Source organism: Equus quagga, chromosome 9 (assembly GCF_021613505.1).
Source record: "Equus quagga isolate Etosha38 chromosome 9, UCLA_HA_Equagga_1.0, whole genome shotgun sequence".
Lineage (NCBI taxonomy): Eukaryota > Metazoa > Chordata > Mammalia > Perissodactyla > Equidae > Equus > Equus quagga.
The window spans coordinates 53,837,235-53,848,247 of record NC_060275.1 but is presented as its reverse complement, the minus strand read 5'-3'; the positions used below and the strand labels follow the sequence as shown (position 1 = coordinate 53,848,247).

Genomic DNA, 11,013 nt, shown 5'->3' with positions numbered 1-11,013 from the left:
TTTGATAATGGTGTGCTGTCATTGTCCATTTTCAGGGAGTTTCTTAGGTTTGACACCTTGAAGTATGATTAAAACACTTGCTTCTTAAAACATAGTTTTCACCAGTTTGCCAAAGGATCAGTGTGTCAGGAACAATTCCTGAACTTTATCTCCAGAAGGCAGAATCCTAACATGAGAATTTTCTGGTCTTTCAAAGAAATAGAGCCACAACCCAAGAATGAAGCACCACTGTGGTTTAACATAGTTTTGTTTATCAGCTGAAATAATCATATCCCCATTAAAAACTGGCTAAAATTTAGGATTTTAAATTAAGAGTGACAGAGAGGTGTACTTTTTATCCCTCTATAGATGTATGCTTTAAAAATTTATTCTGTGGTGTAAGGCTTTCTACTCTTTGTATGGTGGAACAGTGAGGCAGTATGAATATTTCCCTCTGACTCATCATGATGGTCTGACTTTTGACACTCCCTTTGCCTTTGGGTTTGAGACTGTTCTAGCCATCCCTGGTTTCATTGTTTGCCTGACAGGCACTATAGTTTTTTAAAAACGGTGAAATTTTTGGGTATAGTATAGATGCTCTAATAACTATTAATCTCATAATACAGGTCCAGTTTCCATATAAGCCGTAGTATGCTTCTTTGGGGAGCCAAATTTGGTGGTTTCAAGGGGACCTGGGGTAGAGAGGATATACTGATTGGTTGGTTTAAATGTTATCATTACTAGGAAAACAGTTTTATTTTCATCTTTATTTTGAAGACACAGCCCCTGAAATAACTTTTACAGTCTAGCTATTTCTCTAAGAATGGTTTTATTAATACTGTCTAACATTTGAGTGTTTTCTATGTGTCACACCTTGTATTTAGTGCTGCATTATTTTATTTGATTATCATGACAACCCCGTGAGTTAGAGTTTACAGGTGGAGAATCTGGAACTGAGAAGATAATTAAGAGACTACTGGAGGAGTCTACGTGAAAAATGTTGAAACACTGAACTGAAGCTATGATGTGTGGATGAAGATGAAGAGACAGATAAACTTTGGAAGATACAACTGAAGAATTGATAGGAGTTGATAACTGACCAGAGAAGGATCATGGCAAAGAATCTAGGGTAATTGAAAATTTTGATTTGGGTAATTGAGTAGATGGATTGACTGAGAAGGGAATACTGGAAAAGTATGTTGAGAGGATTGGCTGGGGAAGGATGAGCTCACTTTTGGTCAAGATTTTAAGATGGTTGCAGAATCTCCAAGTGGAGGTACCTAGTTGGTATATATTTTGCTCTGTGGATCTAGAGTTTGGGAGAAGTTAGAACTAAGGTAGTTTATGAATTTAGTTATTTGAAGGTGTTTAGAAGAGATCACCACTCTGGGGGGTGTAAAATGAGAGGGTAGGAGAGAGTTGTGAGGAACAGCATCATTTGAGAGTCTTGTAAGAGAACAAGAACAGAGTGGTAGAAACCAGGGTAAGAGTTTCAAGAATCAAAGAATGGTTAGCACTGTCACACCACAACTGAAGGCTGAAGAGTGATGTTAGAAAAAGAAGAGTGGTCTCTATGGAGTGGTGCAGGCAGTGGACACAATGAGTGTACATTGACGGCCACAATCAGACTTCAAAAGAGGTTGATTTTATAATTGCTGGTTATATAAAGGTGCCTATACGTTTTTGTCAGCTGCCCTTGAATTGGTCCATTATAAAAATGTCTAGTTCATAGACATTATAGGAATCACAAGATTTTATGGGTTATGCCCTTGTCTGCATAGACATACAATAGTTTTATTTTGTAAAAATTATAAAAATCAATATTTTATCAGATCATACTATGCAAGAGTGAACTTGGTGTATCTACCAAAAGCATGAATATCATAGAGACAGTAAGTCCAAGAGACATGCAGTGATATTTTAATTCTTCTTGCTTTTACTTTGCATGGCTGCCCAGCTAGGGCATCTGGGTAGGAACACAGCCATATTCCTGCTTAGTGATATTTCACTGTGGGTTAAGATTGCTGAGTGGATTTCTGGGGTAGTAACTGCAGGCATGCATATGTCTTCTACCTATTCTCATGGCTCTTGGGCCTTCTGGCAAATAAAGGGGAGATTCGGTCTTATAACAACAAAGAGGTGGTCAGAAAACAAATTGTTTCTTTTTCTTATAACTTATTTCATCTGTTGTCATAGTCACTGAAGTAGGTGCTTTTCTCAGCTCAGTACTTGACAGTAAAGAGCACAGGGAATTTATGTGAATGGCTTTTTCCTTGGCCTCAGAGGCCTTTCCTGAAATCATCTTTAGTGATGCTTTTTTCAGTGAAGCCAGGGTTTCAGTGTTACAGCAATATTCTCCTAGATCTGAGGAAGCTTCAGGGCCAGTTTCCATGACTACAGAGAGGCCTGAGGAATATTTGTTCCTTGGATGTTGTTCCACCTCTAGGTAGTTGAATATGAAGGTACAGCAGCCAGAGTTTAACAGCTTTTAGTCTTTCCACAGCAGCTCCTTTGGAATATGGCACTTTCTACTTGCTCCTGAATCTGCCATCATACTTACAAGTATTTATTGCTCCTCCTGAGGAAATGGCCAGGGGCCTCTGGCCTAGGAAGGTGTTTTCATGGTCTGTATCAAAGTCTGTTATTTTAGTACTCTCTACATAATAAAACTAAAAGCCATTTTTCTGGAATAACAAAGTTATTCTCAAAAGTTAGTAAAATTAGGTAGAGTTTAGAAATAAATTGGAGATTAACACCTTATGTCATACTACATAGTTCTAGCAATCCAAAGTTCTGCTTCTAAGGACACCGAAGTTGCCATCTATAAAAGATTAGAGATGTACTATGACTATTCCTGACATCTCTTTAATAATCATTTCTATGTCTGTTCCATAATTATGTGGAACTCTGCACATGGGCATGGTGTGTAGATACTTTATATGTGTGTGTATCTTCGTTGTATAAGCTACAGATTTTCATTCAACAAATGTTTATTTACCACTTTCTTGGACTATTATGCTAGAAGAGTAGAATCTTAGTGTCATCCAATCTATGATATGTGAACTTCTAGCCTTTTTTGGACGTTACCAGAGTCAGGGAGCTCATTCCATTTTTGAACATGCCAAAAAATTAGTTTAAAGAAAACAAACTTTTTTTTGGTGTGGGAGAGAATTTTAATACATTCACCAAATTCAATGAAAGGACAAGAACATACTGTAGACACAACTTAAGACAATTTAGAATCATAAACAAAATGTGAGGTAGACTAGTGAAATTCACCAAATTTTGTTTGAGAAAATTTTACAGTAATAAAGTAACACAGGTGCCTCCTTTTCTAAAAATCACAAAAAGCAATTGCATAAATTACAGCCAAAAAAACTGAATACAACAATTCTCACTCTAATTTTAGTTTACATTCAGTATTAACCTGTGTGAACTGTCATACATGGCAAGGTTCAACAGGTCTATCGGTCAATTCTTATGCAGGCCTAGGGAACATATTCACATCACAGTATTCTAAGGGGTGGCAAAGCTCGAAGCTGAACACACCAGGGTATGGATTAACAAATCATAGTGTCCTGTGCTTGTGCAATTTTATCCTTAAAGAAGGCCCTAACAGTCTCTAAAGAATCATACTGATAAAATGATTTTAAAAGATCCAAACTTTAGTAAGATAGGCATTGAAGAGAATAGGCAGGTCAATTTGAGTTCTCCATCATTGGGGTGATGATCTTTTGGCTTTATTCTGGCATTTTTCTTCCACAGAGTTAAAAAGTATTTAAGAGATCATAATCATTTGATTTTTCAGAGTGCAGCCCTAACTAATATGAAGTACCTGCATCTAAAGTAACTACTTTAAAAATTTTTCCTTAGACTATGAAACCATAAAGCCAGAAGAAACCCTGAGAGGCCATCTGCCCCAGATACAACTGTTTTAGAATTATTTCAAGTATTTGATTTTCCCTATATAGTAAATATTATTGGAATATTGCACAAACAGTAGGTTTCTTGATATCATCTGCATTAGGCCCTTTCAATAAAACAGGAACAACTGAAATACATTCATATCTAAATCAACCTAGTTCAGAACATACCTCTTTGTCAGAAATTCTGCTGTACTAAAATTGAGTTTTTTTAAAGCATAAGGCAGATCCTCTTTGAAGGACAATTAAAAATGGAGTTTAAAGGAATTGTTCATTTCAAAATACACTTAAAGCATCATAAGTGGCTATATTAAAACCAGGAGATCTGCAAACCATTTTCAGATTAGTACGTTCCATCTTTTCACTAGCTGTAAACTCCCTGTTATCAACGCTAATAAAGCTGGTCAATTAACACTTTGTTCTGAGTAAATGCAGGCTTAGTAGGCCCCTCTCAGTAGTTTCAGGCAACATCGATTCAAGTAAAAATGGCCATCATTTTAAGTGGGGAAAAAGTGGTACGTATGTGCTAATGAGAAAAATGTCAAGAATTTGTTTAATGATGAGAACTGGAGTAATTTAAGAGTAAACTTCCAGTAGTCTTAGTTTGTTCTGGAACATTTCCTATAGTTCTGGAACATTGCCTAAAAATCTGTTTTTGATTAAAATATATGGTGAGGAATCTGTAGAAACATATGCCCCATACTGTTGATACTGAACAAACACCCCCTGCTGATACTAATGAGAGAAAGGGACTTTTAATGGAATCTTCCTTACTGCTCACGGAAGACTGACTGGTAGGATTAAGTAAAACAGTTCTCTTTCTCTATGACTCTGTTTCCCACTTCAGCAATTTCTGTGGTGTTATCCGTATAAGGCAGCTAATAATATTCATTCTGTGTATCTTTTAAAGGGCTCTTTCCTTCAGCCTCTGAAAGGAAACAGACTAGTTCCACTCCGCACAGAACTTTAGCCTGACATTTAGCTTTGCTGGTGCCAACTGCTTAATCCCAACTAAACAAGGTGGCTGTGGGTGATTGCTGAAAGCTTCTTAATTGGCTCAACTGTTGAATCAGATTCTCCTTGTACAAGATTAATCACTCTTCCATATTCTCATAGACATGGTGTGCTTATGGAAACCATGAGACTGGAAACATTTTTAAAGAATGGATAAAGCAAAAGAATTTAAGCAAGGAGAAGCTGCATAAATGCACATAATGCCTGTTCTGTACTTACTGAATGGTTTGTTCAGTTTAAATAGTAAACTTTTAACTCTTGTGGAAATTTTGCCAAAAGTTTCAATACATATAAGATTATAAATCTTAAACTAACACTGCACAGAGAAAGACAAAGCTACTTCTTTTTTTTAAATACAAATATCTTCTACATTCTATCATTTCAGACCCCTGAGTAATACTGTACCAAAGTACAGATCTGAAGAGAAACTGAGGGTTCAGGCCTCAAACGTTAATCTTCAATTAATTCCACACCAACGGTGTGAGTCTCATATAAGACATTCAGGCTAGCTAATGCTGAGAGTCAGTTTTCCCCCTAACATAGTTTAGTAGAAAAAACAATGCAAACTCCACGTTCATTCTCCAAAGCAGATTCTCCTCAGGCTCCTGAGGGCAGATTGAGTCTCAATTGCATAACTGCCTAGGGTGGAGTTAACTGAATTTAAGGTCTCAAAATTAGAACTGAAGGAGAGTGATGCCCCCAAAGACCTGGGCTAAATTGGTGGGGGGGTTCTTTGGGGAAGAAACAAATATGTTGCACTTTGCTCCACAGTGATTGTACGTTAAAGGAAAAAAAAATCCCAAATAATTGTTTCTGCCCCACCCCATCTAGGCAGCCCGTTGCTACTTTTGGTCTCTTCAAAAGCTCATACATGTCGTCCAGTAAGAAAGTAGAGGGGCTTGTCATCACTGCTGTTAGCAGTTTGAAACTCGTCCCGGAGGCGGAACTGCCACTCATCCTCTAGCTCTAAGCGGACAATTGTTTGGCGTAAGGAGCTTCTGTCTTGGCAGATGACACACAGGGTAGCACCTTCAGGTAAAAGGCAGAAATGGTAAAGGGGTTGAAATGATAAAGAACCTAACACTTCTCTGATTATATCCCCTAAGCTAACATATCTGAGAACCAAAATATAGGTAAGTAACCTATCAGAATTATTCATTTTAATTTTATTATTTATTTTGAATACGTGTTCAAAAGTTTAAAAGAGTAAAGTGAAAAATCTCCCAACCACGTCCCCCCTTGGTAACCAATGTTACGACGTTTCCTCTCTGTCCCTCTAGAGCAGGGTTTCTCAACCTCAGCACCACTGGACTGGATAATTTCCTGTTATGGGCGGCTGTTCAGTTCTTATAGGATGTTTAGCAGCATCCTTGGCTTCTACCCACTATATGCCAGCAGCAACCCCCAGTGTGACAACCTAAAATGTCTCCAGATATTGCCAGATGTCCCCTGGGAGGCACCTTCCCCCCTCCAACACCACTGCTCCAGATGTATTTTATACATGTATAAGTAAATACACAGTATCGCCTGTTCTCATAAAAATGGTAGCATGCTCTATACAATATTCTGAACCTTAATTTTTTCAGTGACCTCAGAGTCATCTTGTCAGGATTATTTGTCATGCTTAATCTGCAGTGTGTTCTTAGGCAAGTCTCTTTGTATGGTGCATACCTATTGAAGCAACTTTAGCTTCTGTAGCAAAATCAAAGCTCATTAACCTGACTTTATTAAAGTTAAATTATAAAGAAGTACTGCTTCTCTTCTTGCATTGCATCATTACTTTCTAAAATTGTGGCAAAAACATTTAATGTGGGGGCTGGCCTGGTGGCGTAGTGGTTAAGTTCACAAGCTCCACTTTGGGGGTCCAGGGTTTGCAGATTTGGATCTTGGGCATGGACCTAGCAGCACTTGTCAAGCCACGCTGTGGCAGCATCCCACATAAAATAGAGGAAGATTGACACAGATGTTAGCTCAGTGACAATCTTCCTTAAGCAAGAGAGGAAGAGTGGCAACAGATGTTAGCTCAGGGCCAGTCTTCCTTACCAAAAAAAGAAATTTAATGTGGTCACAAATCTGGCTATTCATCTGCATTTAGTCTTAGTACAAGAATGACTTTATCTCCGCCCCCCCTCCACACCCCCCATTAGAATCATTGGCCCTCTTCTAAAAGCAAGGTACTCAATTTACTGGCAAAAATTATTGTTAAAGTATTTTTTTATATCTTTCATCTCTGTATTTTGTCCAGTGGGAGCTAACAGCATTCAAAAGATACTAAATTTGATTTACCTTTTAGAAACTTAAATTTCTTAAGAAGATCAGCACCTACAAAAGAGTCACAGAGGTACAAGAGGAGTCCACTGAAAAACACCCCTTCACAGTTGACATTGCTGGAGTGGGGTCTGGAGCTGACATAGCATATGGCCACCTGGAATCATCAAGCAGAAATAGCATGGGCATTTCAAAAGCAAGCAAAACGTCTGCAACTTTAGCACCTTCCTTTTTAGCTATTTCAGGATAAGGTGAAAGAGAGAAATTTTTTATTGAAATAAGTTGGTTATTCTTTAGTGTGCCAAGTTTTAACCCATTTAAAGCTTCTCTTGTTTATTTCTAATAAAGGACAGTTATGAGAGAAATTAGTAGTAAGAAGCAAAACAAGCCCCTTCATCTAAGAGTCTTTATAAAAATTTTTTAAAAAATTACCTTCCACAAAAAGGCATACTTAGGAAAGATTAAATGTTTAGTTACCTGTTGATGAGAATAAGAATTTTTAATCAGCTTTTCATTTAGATACACTTAAATTTTCAATTGGGTAGAAGCTTCAAACACTGCATGAATTTAAATTTTTAGCTCTGCATGGCTTCCGTGTACAGAAGATAACTTCACAAAAATTACAAGGAAGTGTGAATAAGCTAATTGGGAGGCCTTGAGAATGGCGGAATGGCTTAATGTGTGGGCCGGACCACTTGGGTTCAGGTGCTGGTTCCTCTCTTTAGTAGCTGTGTGACACTGAGCACTTGCCTTGTCTGTAGAGATAATAGTAGCACCTGTTTCATAAGACTGTTTTGTGAATTAAATAATTAATGTAAACCACTTAGTAAGTATTCACTGAGTGTTTGCTGCTGTTAGTGGTCTTGAGGTTTTGTTGTCTAACACATCGAGCCCTGGATCCTGGAGGAGAGGGATTGGGAGACCTGGGTTAGAGACGTGACTCACAGATGCCACAAAAAGCATTATTGTTTCTCATGGTTTTTGAGGTTCTTCTACAACTCACAGTCCAGCCCACAGTGTAGATTATTGAAATATCGTAATGAAAATGTAAAATGTTTACACTGTTAAATGTTAATGTCATTTTCCAAAATTGAATACAGTTGGATTTCAGTCTTAAGAGATTGTTTGTCAATACATACAAAGAAAAAAGCCTGGAAGGAAATAATGGTACACCACAATGTTATCTTTCCATTACAAGTGATTTTATTTTCTTCTTTTTTACTTTTACTTTATTTTTAAAAATTCTTTACAAGAAGGATATGTTAATGAACAAAAATCTTAAAAACAAAACTAATAATTCTAAGGGAAAGTTTAGTGGCAGAAGCCCTTAAAAGTCCTGAAGGCCACCAGTGGTTAGAAGCCTAAAGGTCCAAGTGGCAAATTTTTTAACAAACTAAAACTGATGAGACAGAGAGTAGAAAGAATGAAAAATAAGGAAACAATGGAAAAGAAAGAAGTCCAGGAGTGGAAAGTGTAGAAACAACAGTTATAAAGGTCTCCTGTGATACCCCAAACTGTTCACCAATCACTGAGCCCCTCTTATATGCCTAAACCAGTGGCTAAGGCATTGTGTGCCCCTGAAGAACTCACAGTCTTGGTGAGAAACATCATCTCGTGATTACAATATCGTCTGTTACACGCTGTGACAGGGAGGAGCAAGCAACTGCTTCTGCCCAAGGTCACTGAGGCAGGCTTCTCAATGGAGCTGACCTCTGAGCTCAGCTTTGAGCGTTCATTGGCTCATTGTGGAGGGATGAAATGTAGGTATGGGGAGGGAGAGTTGCCATCATATCTTGTGTGAGCCTTTGCATAAGTGTGTCACAGGCTCGCTCCTTTTTTGTCTTCATTTAAGCTTTCAAATGAGAGCTAAAATGGGAAAGAAATGGATGGAAGTGGGTAAAGCAGAGTACTAGCCCCCTTCCCCTTTACCTCTGGTCCAATGTTAAGGTAGCAGTCAATGGCCAACACAGGACTCTTGAAGTTATGGATAGCTTTGGGGAAGAGTTTGTATGAGGCATGCTGAAGGAACTTCTCCAGGAGAAACTGCGCAGGGGCTGCCAGTAGTGTGTGTTCACTGTCGGGAGCACAGACATACTGAAGGGGCAAGATGGGTGCTAAGCTCTCTGACACCTGAAATCAGAGCCGAGATCATCATGGGAAATGTTGTGTCTGTCAGTCACTGGATGAAACTGGCAAGGAAATGCTGCATTGCATCCTAGCAGTCCCCAAATAATAGCAGTAGCACAGTGCAGATAGGCTCAAATGTAAGTCTGTCATTCTTGGGTTCTGAACTCTTTTTTCACTTGGGAACAGTACACTTGGGGCTAATAGAACTTATACACAGCAAGGGCAGGAGAAGTTGGAAAAGTAGCCTTCTTTGAAAGTTACTGCATTTAGCAAGGACATTGTGAGGACCAACAGGAAGCCTTTTATATGGCTGCTGGATATGTATGGTTAAATTCCGTCCCATCACAATCAAAAGTAAAAAAAGCAAAGAAGTTTCTAAGCTCCACTGGGGCATCCACATGTTATAAATGATTAGATACTAGTGAATCTCTTAAACAGAAAAGGCTGGTAGGCCCGTGGAATTCACCCTTAATAGGTTTTGATCTACGTTACTCTTTTTGCCAGATTTTTTTAAAAAGACCAGATAAGCATCTTGATTTACGTTTCTCTCATGTTATCATATAGAATGTAAAAATGTTAACTCTGCCATCTTACATTACATAAAGAATGTAAAGATACTAACTTTGCCAGTTTAAGACAGAATGTTATGTTTGAAACTGAAGCTTTGATGGAGTTGTTCAGCTTTAAATCTGAAGAAAGGTAATTTTTTTAAATTTCAAAACTTATGTTTGGTTCTAGATGAGTCCTCAAGGAAGGAGAATGAGACTGCAAATTTGACACTAAGAATTGACTCCCTGTGTTACCTCACTTTGCAATCAAGTGGCAAGTGCTTAATGCAAGTACCTAATAACAAAGATACTAAGAAGAAATCATTCTCTTATTTTCAAGAGTAGGATCAAGCTTGTAAACTTACCATGATCTTTGGTTTAATGATAAAATCCCTTTGCCCTCCAACCTGAACATGTTTCTTCATGAGACTGAAGTTATTAAAGCGGCAGATGAGCAGTCCACTACTATTTGTTCTCAGGTTAAAGTCAACATCTTCACAGAAATACCTAAATCACAACCACAACGATAGATTTGACTACCTGCCACATCTCAACCACGATAATTACACATAGAGAAAGGTGTGGCAGATGTCAGGAGACAGACACAATCAGAATCGACCTTCCGCCTTCATGGAGCTGGTCCTCTTAACACTGGTCTGTGAACTTCTTGATTTGGGCATTACAGCCATTAAAGGAAAAAGGAGGAAGGAAGTGAGGTGACTTCAGTTCCAGACATTCCACAGGGCCTTAGGCATTCCTGAACTGAAATAGGACTGCACATTCTATATGCTCTTGCGAGACAGGAGTGCAGATGTGCTTCTAGTTTTAAAATCCTGGCTGTAAACAGGATGAATTATCTGCTAAACTGAAAACACAGAATTGAAATAGCTACAGAATAGTCTAATAGCTACAGAATATTCTAATAGCTACAGGTTTGGGTGTTGACATAAAGGGACATTTGGTCCCTGACATTCTTCCTTGGCCATCTCAGATTTTCTAGGATATGGACATAATTTATTCAGGAGGTAAGGCCAGGGCTAGCCTGCTCATTCCCATCTGCTGGCTTTTCCTACAGGATCCAGATCTCTGGGTTTTACTAACATTTGGAGAAAGTGGTTACCTTTTGAGTTCTGAGGGTGAATTTAGGGTTAATC

General features: G+C 38.3%; 1 protein-coding gene across 8 annotated transcripts in view; it reads right to left on the bottom strand.

The window, feature by feature from the left end:
- Positions 1-1,133: 1,133 nt before the first annotated feature.
- The window catches only part of GREB1L (GREB1 like retinoic acid receptor coactivator), a 245,998-nt gene continuing 236,118 nt past the window's right edge, over positions 1,134-11,013 (bottom strand). For 7 of the 8 annotated variants that reach the window (XM_046671347.1, XM_046671355.1, XM_046671352.1 and 4 more), the window contains 4 exons: positions 10,225-10,366; positions 9,114-9,314; positions 7,203-7,341; positions 1,134-5,945 (listed from right to left, as the gene is read on the bottom strand). In XM_046671347.1, coding sequence (XP_046527303.1) covers positions 5,782-5,945; positions 7,203-7,341; positions 9,114-9,314; positions 10,225-10,366 — 646 coding nt within the window. In that variant the 3' untranslated portion in view covers positions 1,134-5,781. The remainder of the gene's footprint in view (positions 5,946-7,202; positions 7,342-9,113; positions 9,315-10,224; positions 10,367-11,013) is intronic. The other variant, XM_046671354.1, reaches the window with a different exon arrangement.